The 18139-nt window shown below is 37.4% G+C and overlaps 1 protein-coding gene across 1 annotated transcript; it reads right to left on the bottom strand.

Annotated features, from left to right (window-relative positions):
• Window positions 1-9197: 9197 nt before the first annotated feature.
• MSMO1 (methylsterol monooxygenase 1) lies at window positions 9198-17159 on the bottom strand. Its single transcript, XM_053703801.1, has 6 exons — window positions 17018-17159; window positions 15043-15342; window positions 13497-13645; window positions 12917-13043; window positions 11341-11495; window positions 9198-10507 (listed from the first exon to the last, which is right to left on the bottom strand). Exons 2-6 carry the CDS (start codon window positions 15289-15291, stop codon window positions 10309-10311), a joined length of 879 nt encoding a protein of 292 aa, XP_053559776.1. The 5' UTR covers window positions 15292-15342; window positions 17018-17159; the 3' UTR covers window positions 9198-10308.
• Between the last annotated feature and the right edge of the window lie 980 nt (window positions 17160-18139).

The raw sequence follows: 18139 nt of genomic DNA, 5'->3' as shown, positions 1-18139 counted from the left end.
GAAGAAGGATTAGGACACAAAGACGGAACAACAATCTCTTGATTGATATTCTTATTAGATACCACCTTAGGTAAAAACCCAGGTTTGGTACGCAAAACTACCTTATCTGCATGGAAGATCAGATAAGGAGAATCACATTGTAAGGCAGATAACTCGGAAACTCTACGAGCCGAGGAAATAGCTACCAAAAAAAGAACTTTCCAAGATAAAAGTTTGATATCTATGGAATGAAGAGGTTCAAACGGAACCCCCTGAAGAACTTTAAGAACCAAATTTAAGCTCCAAGGTGGAGCAACAGGTTTAAACACAGGCTTGATTCTAACTAAAGCCTGACAAAATGCCTGAACGTCTAGGACATCCGCCAGACGGTTGTGCAAAAGAATAGATAGTGCAGAAATCTGTCCCTTTAAGGAACTAGCTGACAATCCTTTCTCCAATCCTTCTTGGAGAAAAGATAATATCCTGGGAATCCTGACCTTACTCCATGAGTAGACCTTGGATTCACACCAACAAAGATATTTATGCCACATCTTATGATAGATTTTCCTGGTGACAGGCTTTCGTGCCTGAATTAAGGTATCAATGACTGACGCAGAGAAACCACGCTTTGATAAAATCAAGTGTTCAATCTCCATGCAGTCAGCCTCAGAGAAATTAGATTTGGATGGTTGAAAGGACCTTGAAGTAGAAGGTCCTGTCTCAGCGGCAGAGTCCATGGTGGAAAGGATGACATGTCCACCAGATCTGCATACCAAGTCCTGTGTGGCCACGCAGGCGCTATCAAGATCACTGATGCTCTCTCCTGCTTGATTTTGGCAATCAGACGAGGGAGCAGAGGAAACGGTGGAAACACATAAGCCAGGTTGAAGGACCAAGGCGCTGCTAGAGCATCTATCAGCGTTGCCTTGGGGTCCCTGGACCTGGATCCATAACAAGGAAGCTTGGCGTTCTGGCGAGACGCAGTGAGATCCAGTTCTGGTTTGCCCCAACGATGAACCAATTGTGCAAACACCTCCGGATGGAGTTCCCACTCCCCCGGATGAAAAGTCTGTTGACTTAGAAAATCCGCCTCCCAGTTCTCTACACGTGGGATATGGATAGCTGATAGGTGGCAAGAGTGAATCTCTGCCCAGCAAATTATCTTTGAGACTTCTAACATCGCTAGGGAACTCCTTGTTCCCCCTTGATGGTTGATGTAAGCCACAGTTGTGATGTTGTCTGACTGAAATCTGATGAACCTCATTGTCGTTAGCTGAGGCCAAGCCAGAAGAGCATTGAATATCACTCTTAGTTCCAGAATGTTTATTGGAAGGAGGGACTCCTCCTGAGTCCACGATCCCTGAGCCTTCAGGGAGTTCCAGACTGCACCCCAACCTAGAAGGCTGGCATCTGTCGTTACAATTGTCCAATCTGGCCTGCGAAAGGTCATACCTTTGGACAGATGGACCCGAGATAGCCACCAGAGAAGAGAATCCCTGGTCTCTTGATCCAGATTTAGTAGAGGGGACAAATCTGTGTAATCCCCATTCCACTGACTGAGCATGCAGAGTTGCAGCGGTCTGAGATGTAGGCGTGCAAACGGCACTATGTCCATTGCCGCTACCATTAAGCCGATTACTTCCATGCACTGAGCCACGAAGGGCGAGGAATGGAATAAAGAACACGGCAGGAATTTAGAAGTTTTGATAACCTGGACTCCGTCAGGTAAATTTTAATTTCTACAGAATCTATCAGAGTCCCTAGGAAGGAAACTCTTGTGAGGGGGGATAGAGAACTCTTTTCCTCGTTCACCTTCCACCCATGCGACCTCAGAAATGCCAACACTATGTACGTATGAGACTTGGCAACTTGGAAGTTTGACACCTGAATCAGGATGTCGTCTAAATAAGGGGCCATTGCTATGCCCCGCGGCCTTAGGACCGCCAGAAGCGACCGCAGAACCTTCGTAAAAATTCTTGGGGCTGTAGCTAACCCAAAGGGAAGAGCTACAAACTGGTAATGCCTGGTTTGTAGGTTTTGTAATGGTTTGTAGCTGGTAATGCCTGTCTAGGAAGGCAAACCTGAGAAACCGATGATGATCGGAATGTGAAGATAAGCATCCTTTAAATCCACTGTAGTCATGTATTGACCCTCCTGGATCTTAGGTAGGATGGTACGAATAGTCTCCATCTTGAATGATGGAACTCTGAGGAATTTGTTTAAGATCTTTAGATTTTTAAATTGTTCTGAAGGTTCCCTCTTTTTTGGGAACCACAAACAGATTTGAGTAAAATCCCTGTCCCTGTTCCTCCTTTGGAACTGGATGGATCACTCCCATAACTAGGAGGTCTTGTACACAGTGTAAGAATGCCTCTCTCTTTATCTGGTTTGCAGATAATTGAGAAAGGTGAAATCTCCCTTTTGGGGGGGAAGCTTTGAAGTCCAGTAGATATCCCTGGGATATAATTTCCAACGCCCAGGGATCCTGGACATCTCTTGCCCACGCCTGGGCGAAGAGCGAAAGTCTGCCCCCTACTACATCCGTTACTGGATAGGGGGCTGTTCCTTCATGCTGTCTTAGAGGCAGCAGCAGGCTTTTTGGCCTGCTTACCCTTGTTCCAGGTCTGGTTAGGTCTCCAGACCGTCTTGGACTGAGCAAAAGTTCCCTCTTGTTTTGCATTAGAGGAAGTTGATGCCGCACTTGCCTTGAAGTTTCAAAAGGCACGAAAATTAGACTGTTTGGCCCTTGATTTGGACCTATCCTGAGGAAGGGCATGACCTTTTCCTCCAGTGATATCAGCAATAATCTCCTTCAAACCAGGCCCGAATAGGGTCTGCCCCTTGAAGGGAATGTTAAGCAACTTAGACTTTGAAGTAACGTCAGCTGACCATGATTTAAGCCATAGCGCTCTGCGTGCCTGGATAGCAAAACCAGAATTCTTAGACGTTAGTTTAGTCAAATGAACAATGGCATCAGAAACAAAATAATTGGCTAGCTTAAGTGCTCTAAGCTTGTCAAGTATGTCATCCAATGGAGTCGCTACCTGTAAAGCCTCTTCCAGAGATTCAGACCAGAATGCCGCAGTGACAGGAGCAATGCATGCAAGGGGCTGTAGGATAAAACCTTGTTGAATAAACATTTTCGTAAGGTAACCCTCTAACTTTTTATCCATTGGATCTATAAAAGCACAACTGTCCTCGACAGGGATAGTAGTACGCTTTGCTAGAGTAGAAACTGCTCCCTCCACCTTAGGAACTGTCTGCCATAAGTCCCGTGTGGTGGCGTCTATTGGAAACATTTTTCTAAAAATAGGAGGGGGAGAGAACGGCACACCTGGTCTATCCCATTCCTTAGTAATAATTTCTGTAAACCTTTTAGGTATTGGAAAAACATCAGTGCACACCGGCACTGCATAGTATTTATCCAGTCTACACAATTTCTCTGGCACTGCAGTTGTATCACAGTCATTCAGAGCAGCTAAAACCTCCCTGAGTAACACGCGGAGGTGTTCAAGCTTAAATTTAAATGTAGAGATATCAGAATCAGGTTGCATCATCTTCCCTGAGTCAGAAACATCACCCACAGAAAGAAGCTCTCCTTCTTCAGCTTCTGCATATTGTGAGGCAGTATCAGACATAGCTCTTAAAGCGTAGCTCTTAAATTTCATCTAACTCCAGAGCTATCTCGCTTTCCTCTAAATTCAGGTAGTCTGGCTAATACCGCTGACAGTGTATTATCCATGACTGCCGCCATGTCTTGTAAAGTAAACGCTATGGGCGCCCTAGATGTACTTGGCGCCATTTGAGCGTGAGTCCCTTGAGCGGGAGTCAAAGGATCTGACACTTGGGAAGAGTTAGTCGGCATAACTTCCCCCTCGTCAGATTCCTCTGGTGATAAATTTTTTAAAGACAGAATATGATCTTTATTGCTTAAAGTGAAATCAGTACATTTGGTACACATTCTAAGAGGGGGTTCCACAATGGCTTTTAAACATATGAACAAGGAGTTTCCTCTATGTCAGACATGTTTGTACAGACTAGCAATGAGACTAGCAAGCTTGGAAAACACTTTAAATCAAGTTAACAAGCAAATATAAGAAAAGGTATTGTGCCTTTAAGAGAAACAAATTTTGTCAGAATTTGAAAAACAGTGAAAAAAGGCAGTAAATCAAACGAAATTTTTACAGTGTGTATAATAAGCTAACAGAGCATTGCACCCACTTGCAAATGGATGATTAACCCCTTAGTTCAAAAAAACGGATCAAAAAAACGATATAGACGTTTTTTAACAGTCACACCAAACTGCCACAGCCTTGCTGTGGGCCTATCTTCCCCAACAAACGATTTTGGAAAGCCTAAGAGCCCTTTAGAGATGTCCTATAGCATTCAGGGGACTCCTGGAGGAAGCTGGATGTCTCAGTCTGTAAAAGTTACTGCGCAAAAAAACGCTAAATTAGGCCCCTCCCACTCATAGTAACACAGTGGAAAGCCTCAGGAAACTGTTTCTAGGCAAATTTAAGCCAGCAATGTGGAAAAAACTAGGCCCCAATAAAGTTTTATCACCAAAGTATATATAAAAACATTTAAACATGCCAGCAAACGTTTTATATTGTAAATATAAAAGAGTATTACCTCAGAAAGTAAGCATGATACCAGTCGCTATTAAATCACTGTATTCGGGCTTACCTTACATATATTTGGTATCAGCAGCATTTTCTAGCATTCACATCTTCTAGAAAAAATCTTAACTGCATACCTCATAGCAGGATAACCTGCATGCCATTCCCCCGCTGAAGTTACCTCTCTCTTCAGTCATGTGTGAGAACAGCAATGGATCTTAGTTACAACCTGCTAAGATCATAGAAATCACAGGCAGATTCTTCTATTTTTCTGCCTGGGACAAAATAGTACAACTCCGGTACCATTTAAAAATAACAAACTTTTGATTGAAGCAAGATAACAGCTACATTTCACCACTTTCCTCTTACTACCTCCATGCTTGTTGAGAGTTGCAAGAGAATGACTGGGTATGACAGTCAGGGGAGGAGCTATATAGCAGCTCTGCTGTGGGTGATCCTCTTGCAACTTCCTGTTGGGAAGGAGAATATCCCACAAGTAATGGATGATCCGTGGACTGGATACACCTTACAAGAGAAATAATATAACCCTGATAAATACAAACTAAGAACTATCTATTGGTAACAGACCATCTGAGAATATGGTATATACCACCTTAATAGCACTGATACCTGCTGGGTGCTTAGAATCCCACCCACCACCCAATTAAGCAATAGGATTCTGGAAAACTGCCTCAAATAGGCACAGTCTAAAATGCAACTCATTCTTGAAAAAGCCCCCAGCGTGGGGTGAAACGCGTTGAATTGAGTTACAATCATCCTGAGGCTGCATACTTTATTATGCACTACTAAGCCAAGATTATTTTGGCAAACTTTGAAGAAAATTTCCACCTTTCTACATTGTACTTAGAAAGTACACTTAGGCAAGGACTTGTCATAACACAGATGCCAAGAGGCCAACCTATTCAGATAATTACACACTGTGTAACATAGATCATTATCCACAATCCGTTAACAAAGGAATACATCCTACGTGACGTCAGTTTCACTCGTCATACCCGGAAGTCCAGTGGTTCATCTGGCAATACAGCAGAGCACCTACCACGCTGAGCACCACGCCAGCACAACAAGATAAGGGGACCGTCTACAACCAGAGCAACGACCCTACCTGCCGCCACAACCGAGGATACAATTTCACCAGCCCACTGAAGCAGGCGACTTTCCAACCTCCAGGGCCATCGTTTGCCCCTTCTAATGAGAGCCGATCCATTTTAAGTAGACCGATTTATTTCTACATTACCCCTCTCTCTAGACGTAGAGAGAGCGGTTCTAAGGTACTGAACCTTTTTTAAACTGATATCTGAATTTAGAACACTATCCAATATACCTTTTATTATTAATATTTTTAACTCCTGGACGTCCAGAGTGTTTTATGTTTATGTGCATTCTATTTTATCTGTGAAATAAATAATTATTTTTAACTTGAAATAGTCATTGTAACTTGAAATAGTCATTGGGATTTTTAGACTTGTGAATTAAATAGTCATTGAGATTACACCTGTTAAATAAATAGCCCTTGGGAATATACCATATACATGATCGTCCACCCCCTATTGTATTATTAGAGTTTTCTCTGAAATTATTTATTTTGCTTAACCATTATCATAATTCTGCTTTCAATGAGCTAGTCTTTAATGTTAAGCAACATATTCGCTGCATATACACTTGTTTTAATTATACAGCCTATAGGATTTGTACATTTCACTTGTTTTCTGCTTATACCAAGATAGTCTTCAGTGTTTAAAAACACTTTGCATCATTTCACCACTATTATCTAATCAACACATAGATTGGTGATTCTAGATCTAATATCAGATTTACCAGTTATTCTTTATTATTTAATTTCCATTTTTAGACATTATGTCCTATCTATTGACTTTCCCCTAGCTGATCAGTGCCAGTACTTCTCTTTTTTCGGTTCTGTTATCCAACTTGAGGTTCTGTGTTTGGGGGACCCTCCTGTACTTGGCTGTAGGGGTCCTTAGCACAAACTTTTCTTTCTTTTTTGACCTACATTTTTCATGCCTTTCACTTGTAAAACCAATTATATTTTGGGGGAAAAAAATTGTGTCTGTTAATATAAATGATTGTTAAAAAGACAAATAACAGACACATTACAACTAATTCTTTAACTGCCTTAAAGGATACATTAAAGTGTAAGAAGTGCAAAAATAGCTGCAAAGAAAAGAAAGATTAAAAAAAAACAACCAAAAAAAAAACATTTAAACCCAATAATTTTGTTGCTGTAGCAAATTAGGAAAAGCTATAAAAAAAAGTGACTGTGAGTACCAAGGAATCATTGCACAGCATGTGGGAGGAATAATAATAAAAAAAATGTTTCCAACAGTCATCTTGGCTGGGAAAGATTGGCCTAATCAAAATGAATATCTTGCCTCGAATCCTATATATAATGCAAACCGTGCCAATCCTCCTACCAGCAGACTATCTCCCCCATTTACAAAAATCACTAGAACGGTTCATCTGGACAGGTGTTAAACCAAGAATACCTAAAAGGATACTATACCTTCCTAGAGACAAGGGAGGATTGGGGTTTCCCGACTTGACATTATACAGAAGGGCCATATTGTTGCAGAAGCTTACAGAGTGGGCGCATAACACCGCTCAGAAACAGTGGGTCAAAATAGATGGCCAAATTCTCCATCTAAATAATGTCGCCACACTAGCCTGGATCCCAGCAACAAAGCGTCCCAAATTGCTTCATAAATATCATTTAATGACAGCAATACTCCTTGAATGGGACAGACTAATATCCACCAGCACACATATTTCCACTACCCCTTCACCACTGACGCCAATCCTCGAGAATCCTGAGCTACCCTACTGTGATTTAAGTAAGCGCATGTGTTCTCCTCATAGCTTGAGACAGGGCACACTACACTTTGCACTAGTAGACGGCAGACTACGTACACAACAAGAGATGTTAGAAATACATGGAAACATATTTTCGTCTTGGCTAAGGTATCATCAATTATCACATTTTTTTAATGCACCATAAAAACAAAATTGAATTCCTTAGAGACCTCACTCCTTTCGAAACTCTGTACCGGGATCACTCCACCAAAAAGATTGATCTCAAAGATATATAAATTGCTACTCACCCCCCAGAAACACAATTACCGACATACACTAGAATTTGGAACAGGGACCTCAACAACACAATTGAGGAAGAAGATTGGCTTAAGTCATTTAAACTGATTAAGCGATCTTCGGTATCGGCCACTGTCCAGGAAATACAACTTAAGTTTTTAACCAGATGGTACTACACACCCACATCCCAGCAGCCTCTGCCTTATGCTGGAGGGGATGCGGAGAGATGGGTACGCTCATCCACATATGGTGGGCATGCCCCAAATTACTGGGTGACTGTCATAAGGGAAATGGCTAACAAGATCAACACACACATTCCAGTCATACCCGAGACAATACTATTTCTATGCTTCCCCGACAATCTGAACAGGCATGAGCGGGCCCTTCTCCTGATTATGCTCACAGGAGCAAAAAGGTTCATACCAAGACACTGGAAATCGGGGGAGGAGCCCACTCTTGCTGAATGGCGCTCAGCCGTGGACGAGCTTCTTGTTTTGGAAAGGCTACATTACTACAAAAGCAACCAATTAGATCAGCACGACATGATGCTGTTTGGAATCCCACTCCTGCACAAGTCACATAGCCAGCGATTCTTACAAAATAGATGTAATACCCATATAATAGCGGTCAATTATTATTATTATTATTATTTTTTCCCCCCTCCTCTCTTCTACCCTATTATCCCTCCCCCTCTTCTTCCACTCTCTACAGACTACTTCTTGATTTGCCCATAAGCACACTATTTTTCTCTCCTTCTTCTGGTGTATGCATGATGTTTAAACTTGAACATTTTGTTTTATATGCTTGTTTGTTAAAAAATATGTTGAAAAGTCAAGCTTCGCTTAATAGAGACTACTGCATTAGTACCCAAGCGACTCATTCTTCATGTTCATAAGGGCAGTTCAAAGTCCCACGGACCTCTAGAGGGGAACCCCCTCATGTCAAGCTTAAGAGTTGGACACTATCACTTAGTCAAAAGAAAGACTTTATTTTTATCCCACAAGGGTACTCATTTCCTTGAAATTGTATGTTCTAAAAGTGGCTCTATTTTTTAAATGTATGTTTGAATTCACAATAAAACTTGTGTTTCCAGAGTTTTTTTGTTCTTTTATACACATGATTAAACCTTTTAGAGGAGTTCACTATTGAGTTTGTCCCTTTTAATATGCTAATTTATCAGACAGTGTCCATTGAAAACAAGTTAAATTAATTTGATATCTCCTTAACCAATTAACATACACAAGATCAACAAAAAAAGGGGGTTAATCACAATCATTTAGAAGAACATCAAATGGTTTTGTACTAAAAAGCACCATTTATGACTATGGGGATTTTTATAGATAAATTATTAGATACACTTCTCTAAAGGATTGTGATCAAACCCAAAGTGTTTCAAACCTTCTCATGAACTTGTTCATATGCCACAGTAACTGTAAAACAATTACAAAAAGTAAATAACTCATGAGACAGATAGTGAATAGCATCATGTTTATTTTAGCATAAAAGAACTCTGAGGAAGAAATGGGCATGTTTAATAATTTGTACCAAGATTCATATTTTAACTCTGTTAAAATATTTGTGTATGTACATTAGATAATTGAGCAGCTGAAAAAAAAATGCTTGTTTCAATGGGACATTTATCACTAATTGTTTCAGTATGTGAGCTTAAAAAAAAATAAAAAAATCAAACACAAAAGGTTTCATTTGAAAGTGCAAAGGCAAAACCCTAACTAACTGTAAATATGCCAAGTACATATGATTTTTGATTGCCACATTTAAAGGGATATGAAACCCAAATATGTTCTTTTATGATTCAGACAGAGGATATCATTTTAAAAAAAATAGTGTCTAATTTACTTCTATTATCAAATTTGCTTTGTTCCCATTAAAATTCTGTGTTAAATAGATACCTAGGTAGGCATCTAGTGCTTTTGCAAATGGATTACATTCTTGAAAAACTGCTGCCATATAGTGCTCCAGAATTGGGCCGGCTCCTAAGCATATGTCCCTGACCTTTAACAAAAGATACCAAGAAAATGAAGAAAATTTGATAATAGAAGTAAATTAGAAAATTGTTTAAAATTACATGCTCTATCTGAATCATGAAAGGAAAAAAAATGTGGTTTCATATCAATTTAATACATAGAAATTCGAAAAACAAATCAATTACAAATGTTAAATAATTAAAAATATGCATTATGTATAAAAAATAAAACAAACCATCTAACATTACATGACTATTACAGTTTAATAAACAAGGCCTTCACCAAAAGTATGAAAATAAGGAACCATACTTGTTCCTTGACATCTTTATGCCATCTGATAACTGGCATTTTGGAAAACATATTTTGCTGTAGTTGTGTATACTGACGTTCGCCTCTGCCCCAAGTACACATTCCGACTGTGAGGCCAAATGCAGTGTTTTGGAGCATTACGCCATTACAGGATTTGTGGATCATTTCCACAATTACTTTTTCCACAGACAGGTCATTGTTTTGTTTTTGAGTTTATTTTTAAAGGGTTTAACTCCATCTGTGATAGCAGTCAGGATTTGTTAGAGATTTTGCATGATCCAGACAAGAAATTATTTTGTCTTCTTTTGTTCCTGTGTCTTGACTTTGTCCCTGTAGGTGTTGAACTGAGAGTCGGTGCCTAAGAGTTTATCCCACCATGTAAATGTTGAAGCGTAGTTTCCAACAAAATTCATGTGGTGAAAATCGTGAAAGCGTGCCCCAGCATAAAAGGGCACCAGGTGTAAGGGATTCAGAGGAATGTCATAGCCGCTAAAAAGAGGTGGTGAAACAAAAAAAAAAAAATTACTGTATGTAAATTATTTTTGCATTATACCATGTCAACTACATTTGAACCTGGCATTGTTGCCAAACATTTCTAAATTTACTTTACTGTGCTTAAATTTTATTTAAAGAAAAAAAAAATTAGCAATTACTTTTTAAAAAGGGATATGAAAACAATTACCACATTTTCTTTAAGGATTTAAATAGAACATACAATTTTAAACAAATTTCCAAATTGCTTCCATTTTCAAATTTGCTTCATTCTCTTGGAATTCTTTGTTGAAGGAACAGCAATGCACTACTGGGAGATAGCTGAGCACATCAGTTGAGCCAATGACAAAAAGCATATATGTGCAGCCATCAACAAGCAAGAAGCTCCAAGTAGTGCATTGCTGTTACCGAGCCTACCTAGGCATGCTTTCAACAAAGGGTACCAAGAGATGGAAGCAAATTAGACAGTAGAAGTAAACTGCAGTCATTGAAAATGCTCTATTTTAATCATGAAATAAACATATTAGATTTTATATCCCTTTAAAACAAATCTAGAACTATATTAAACTTCAAATGTGCTACAGACAAGTACTGCATTTGCAATAGAAAGATGAACATTGTAAACAACTTTCCAATATACTTCTATTATAATGCTTAGTTCTCTTGCTATTCTTCGTTAAAGAGTAATCCTAGGTGATCTCAAAAGCATGCTCATGCTTTCAGACATCTGGCAGCAGTGTTTGCAACAATGTTTATAGAAATGTTAAAGATAGGTACACTTACTGGTGCCACAGACACTTAAATACACGCACACGCTCTTTGCAGCTTACCTGTGCACATCTATTGTTTCCAGCAATCTGAACATCACCCATGCCCACAACAGAATGACATGATTGCAGAACACCATAATTCCAATGAAAAATCCAGCGCCCAGAATTAGTGTTTCCAAAGGATGTGCATATTCCGCTTGCATCCCAAAAGGAGACTTAAAAAAACAAAAACAAACTATAATTAGAACCTGTGCAATAGCATCAACATGCAATGTTATCCAAATATTCAACAGGTTTAAAAACATAATTTTTAGAATATAACTATTTTCTCTTGTGTTAATAATCTACATTACAAATAACTGGTCATCTTATTTATATACATTATGATTACGTGCGTTTACTTTATGCTAAAAGGATAAGAGGCTGTTTTGCAAGCTGGTTTTCTGCAATACGCAAAAAAAAAAAAAGTTTCAACTTATTTCAATAAATATCTCGTAAGCTTCAAATTAGAAACTGATGCGCTCACATATTTTTTAAGTTATGCAAGCGTTATTACTTTTACTTTGTTACAGGCGAGTGTGCCATAACTGCACCTGAAAATGTGCTTTTCCATACTCCATAGAGAGGCTGGAGCTCAAATTCTGTAATGTATGCGTCCTGCAAAATACCTAACCTGTTCCTTAGATCAGTGCTCAAACTCATTTACAGCTAGCCTTTAATTAGTCCCATTTAAAAAGAATAGCTAAATATACCCACCAGAGTTTTCAAGTGGTTTATTACTAATTGATAGCACATTGTGCAGTTTTCTTTCAAAACATTTACTTAGTATGTAGACCTTTTGAAAATCAGTGATTAGTTACTGATAAACTATTATTATTATAATATAGTATGCATATTTGAAAAATTGTTCATTGTCTCTATAATGGAATGCAGAGAAACTAGGAGATTGGTAACATTTAAAGTTACCTTTTAGCAATTACCCTTTCTGTAAAATAACTCTTGTATTATTATTATCGGTTATTTGTAGAGCGCCAACACATTCCGCACCGCTAATATAATATATAAATCTGCATTCCCTCATCTTCAGATCAAATAAGCTATTTTATATTTATGTGACTTCTCTAATGAAATATACAAAGAATATAGAACTGCTACTTCATTATGCCTTCTTATCTTAGCTACTCTTATACATAAAGTCACTGAAAAAATATCCTTGTTCATATGTCTGTTCATATTTCCAAACAGCGGGTAGCGATAATTCTCTCCCTTCAAGATATATCACCTCTCTCGATTCACTGTCTATCCCCGGCTTGCATTACCACATCCTGCAATCCAACATCTATGGAATTTTACAGACCATTCTGTCAAATAGCCGCAAGTGTCCAGAATGACTAGTATTCTCTCCATTCATGCCCACCTTAAAAATAAGACTCAGATCTCACTAACTACAATTGCTTTCTATATTAACCTGGAGGGACAGTAAAGTAATTTTGTATAAATATAGCATACACAAAATAATTAAGCAAATTATGGGCAAAGCTCTGTATACACAATAAAATTGTCCCATTACAGCAAATATATATACTGTGTATATATATATATATTATGTTTATTGTAAACACTTCTTGACACCTACTGTGAACTCATGATGCACTTTATGGATATATTTATATATCCTCTTATGGTGCAGAATACGATGGAGGAAATAATGCCAGGTATCTTCAATAACAGCACACCCAAAACACTGTGCAAGGAGCATAGACCTAAAACAGAAAATAATTTATTACTTCACTTCAGAAAGAATACAAATTTAATTTTTATGTTAAGTAATGAGCAAATATACAGATCTTATATGTAGGCCTTAAAAGAAACAGTTTAAATCAACAGATTATAAGAAATTGGGGAATTAAAAAAGGAACAAATAGTTACTAATTACCACAATAATATTAATAAAATACTACACATCACTTAAAGGTTAATCCTACTGTAATAGTAAAATACTCTGCATTTTACTATTACACGAATATCAGTTACTACATATGTGTTAAACCTCTGCATATGCACAACGTTGAACTTCAATGAAATATACTGTGTGTGTGACTATGTAAAACTTTGTATGCTGATTAAGCTTTCTTGACTATTTAAAAATACATTTTAAAAATTAAAACATATATAATTCCAGTCTTTGTTAAATTCATATAGACTAATAAACTTACCATCGTGGCATGGTATTCCAATCATAAGGAATGTTAAAATATTCTGTAAAATAGTAGGTGCCACAAATCAAAGGAAGTTGAATGAAAAAATGATTAAAAAGTAACATTTTGAAACATCTCCATTGGCTTTCCCATGTCTCTGGTTTATCCTAAAAGGAAAAAAAAAGCACATGAGTATTTGCATATAGTACACATTAAGTAATGCACTACATAATGTAGATCAATAAATCAAAAATATAAACCAACCGCTAAATTCATTTTTGCCCCAGTTAAAATTTAAATAATTTTTTAATTTTGTAAGTGTAAAAAAAAACCTAAATAAATTGATTTTCTTAACCCTTACAAATGGGTTAAGCACATAGTTTAAGTCAAACACAGATGCCAACTTGGCCAGTGATTGGTGGATGCATAGCTAGCAGCTCCTGATTGGCTCACTCTCTGTGTGCTCAGGAATGGAAATACATTATACAACTTAAGCTATGTGTATAATTCTTTTGCTGGAATTTGCTTAAAGGGACAGTACACTGTAAATTGTTTTTTTATAATTGTTTTTATACAAATGTATTTTCAATGACTTTTTATACCAACTGCAGAGTATAAAATATTTGAGAAATTGCATTTTTCAGTGAATTTGTGTATATGAATTAGCTGGTTTTGTGCTTTTAAACCACAGCCTATTACAATGGGTTGAGCTTCAGGTAATATCAGATCTCATTATGTTATCACTTTTATGTACACAGACTTGAATCATTTGTCTAGAAAACCAAAGCTCAATACTTAGAGAGAGCAATGGAAAAATATAATTTTATTACTTAACTACCCTGCCCCCACAATGAGAGTGTAATCTCTTCTGTTGGCTGTGTTGATTTAGGCTATTCAATAGAAATACTACAGTATAGAAACTTTCAGTATAGGTCGGGATACCACAGGCTAAATGAGCTATTTTAAATGCCAAAATAGGGGTAAAGGAGCTACTTGTAAACAATTTAAAATATTACAGCAGGTAAAATGAATCATTGGAAATAATTTAAAGGGGAGAAACATTTTGGTTGAACTGTCCCTTTAATTATTAAATAAGCTAACAAAATAGTCCCTTTCTACGTTTAAACTAAAATGCCCCATTAAATAAGAAAAAGAAGTATTATATAATTTAGTTTTAGGGGACTTCTCTTTCATTGTCCCACACCTGAAGGAAAAAGGCAAGCTGACTAGGGCAACTAACTGGAAGGTATAAGTGTGTTATATCTGCTACTATGGTTAAACTAGTTACATTATTAAGTGTGTACTTATATGGAAGTGTGGTGTTAGAAGGTATATCATGGTTTACTAACAAATTATAACTGGTGTTTTCTACTATTGTCGTATTTAAACTTAGTTAATAGCCTTTTTGCCTTTCATAACATAAACATTTTAGAAATATGTGGTACACAAAATGCAGCTACTACAAATATTACATAAGCACTTTGTAAGCAGAAATGCACAGCACTAAAAAAAAAAAGAGACAAGAAATACATCTTCATTACATAAATTGAAAAGCAAGACACACCTTCTGGATTTTAAATCTTTGCATAAAAGGAAGGAACTGGAATAAAAAGCCTGGGAGACAAAACAGGAAGTAGATGAGCTCATGGACGAGAAGGGACCCCCATGTTGCTATCTGAAACTTGGTGTAGTTGTCTAGCATGTACGTCCAGGCATATTTAAATGGTTGCTGCAGAGGATTGGCAGGTAAGAGAGAGTCTATGTATTCAACAGCAAGGTAAGCAGAGTTGAGAACACTGTCATTTGAAGCCATAATGGTTTAACAAATGAAGGGTGGAGACTCAAGAGAAAAGTTCACGATAACCTGTAAGAAGAGAAAAACTTGGTTATATTGCTTGCTTTTCAAAACAATGAACATTCCAAATCATATTTCTAAAAACTTCTAAGTCTTATTTTCCAATTTTGTAACTCTTACTCCATATTCTGCACACACAAGCGACATTATTAATTAAAAAAGAAAATGTGATGTTTACCTAAAAACAGATTGATACCTTTAAAATGGGTAATCATTTAAGACTATTCCTCATGTCATAATGTGAGTAAAGTTTATAGACAACTAATCCTGACTCAGGATTACTAAAACACGTTTCATCCCTGTTTAGCAAGTTTTATTTCTAGGGACTGCTATAATAAGAGACTATGGAGGAGCAGTAGGGCAAATGACTGGCTGTACTGGCATCCTGCTCTTTTCACAAAAAGAAAAAAAAAAGGACTCCAGGTTGGTAGCAGCACTTATAAACTAGAACCAGAGAGGGTGCTTAAAGGACCAGTAAATACAGTAGATTTGCATAATCAACAAATGCAAGATAACAAGACAATACAATAGAATTTACTCTGAATTTCAAATAAGTAGTAGATTTTTTTCTAACAAATTTCAAAGTTATGTATATTTCCACTCCCCCTGTACCATGTGATAGCAATCAGCCAATCACAAATGCATATTCGTATAGCCTGTGAATTCTTGCACATGCTCAGTAGGAGCTAGTGACTCAAAAAGTGTAAAAAATGTTTTTAATGGAAGTAAATTGAAAAGTTGTTTAAAATTACATGCTGTATCTGAATCATGAAAATGTAATTTGACCTGAGTGTCCCTTTAACACAGATTAAAAAATTACTTTTCAGCCATTAATGGCCAGCAACCTTATTGTATTACTGCTGTCCGTGCAAAGAAATATATTATTGTCCCTTTAACTGATAATATTAAATAATGCTCATTATGTAATTTAATATCATGTTTGAATAATTTTAAGATTAATATTTTTTAATGTCCAAATATTTGATTTCCGATGATAAATTAACATTCTGATTATCACAATTTAGATATATAAATGAAAAGGTTTAAAAGTTTGATTTGATTTTGACTTTTTATTACTCCAGGAAATGATGACTTATTAAAATGTGTAAGAAACATATGCAAAAACTCCAAAATTAAAATAAGAAACCAAACAAAATTTGTTTTCATGACATCAAGATACATCCAAAATCCACATGGAAAACCTGTGGAAATACTGTTGGTGTGAGATCTGTGTGGAACTCTGTGACAAGTTTTCTGATAGATTGGAATGGTACTGAAAACCCTGTAAAAAGCCACACAGATTGAAAAAGACCCCCATACATTTTATAGCTTAATCACTGCTTATATTTATAGTCCTAATTTGATAGTAGCTTTACCAATAAGCATATTCGTACAAACATGAAATTACTTAAAATAAACATATATTCACTTACATGATACATGTTTTCTGTGTAATTTCATTTTTTCACATCTGCATCATATTATATATCCAAATAAATGTATATAATACTTTGTATATAAAGAAGTTACATAAAATATTTTATACCTATCAATTTATGCTATAAACATGTATATCAGATAAAATATGCACACGAAAATAAATAAATAGTATTATTACAGGTAAATCCATAGGAAATGTATATATCTATACTACTTTACTTGCACTTAAATAGCATATGCTCACCTCTCCCTGTGTATGACGGTCTCAGCTTGCTTGTATATAGATCTCTAGCTTTATACCTTCACTATTTCCACTTCAGCACCAGGACAGAGAACTATCAGCCGTCACGCAAATACCGAGCGATATCTTTTCTTTCTTGTGATTGGCGAAAGCCTCTGACAGCTCTATACGTCACAGAATCGGCGCGGCCATCCATTGGTTAGCCGCATGGAGTGAGCCTAGGCAGACTTCTTTTCGCAACCAATTCCTGGCCTGGCAGGTTTTTTTTTTCACCTTGAGGTCACGCCCACTAGCAGAGGCTACGTTTATTACATGTAGAGACGAGGTATGTGGGCGTGGTCTTAGGGCGGAGAGGTTACTAGGCAACATATGCCTCGAGCAGTCCGAAACTTGCAATAGAATTTGCGGAAAAGGGGATGACACTGATGCTGATATTTCGTATATACTGATAACTATTTCATATATACTGTGGAACTGTGTTACGTATTAATTATAGGAAACTGGTTCTGAGAAAGCCTTATTGACGCCGTTCTCTGGCAGCTAAGTTTCCCCAGGCGTTAACATACTTATTATTACTAGTTTTTTAGCATGCAGAGTTGTCAAATCCCACTGTGTGACACCATTTAAAGGGACATTCCAGCCCAAACTGGAATCCGTTCTACAGGCATACATCGGAGGTATTGCTGGTTCAGTTCCAGACCACTGCAATCAAGCAGGTCACACATTAAAAGTTTCGTTCACACTATACTACGGTCTATTAAATGTGCAATAGCCTTATGTTTTTAAAAAAAAATGTACATACCTTAATCACCTGAGCCTTCAGTGAGTAGTTATCTTTTTGCTGGTGGTGTGTATGTACAGTATATATCCTATAAGGTCCGGTATGTTTGTCAGATGCAGTCATGCACAGTGGAGACTGCGAGACAAACATACCTGGCCTTAACCCCTTAAGGACCAGTACCGATGCGCAGTAGAGACTGGTGTCCTGGGCCTCTCGCTGCCGCAATATCAATAAAATTAGATTGCGCTATTACAGCATGACCCACGAGTGGGGCAGTGCAGAAATAGTCTTGCAGAGGTACCGAAACAGAGAGGGAAGCAGAGTAGTGGCATGGGAGGGTTAGG

The sequence above is a fragment of the Bombina bombina genome, chromosome 2 (assembly GCF_027579735.1).
Source record: "Bombina bombina isolate aBomBom1 chromosome 2, aBomBom1.pri, whole genome shotgun sequence".
Lineage (NCBI taxonomy): Eukaryota > Metazoa > Chordata > Amphibia > Anura > Bombinatoridae > Bombina > Bombina bombina.
The sequence above is the reverse complement of the archived record's forward strand: the minus strand, read 5'-3'. Positions and strand labels throughout refer to the sequence as shown.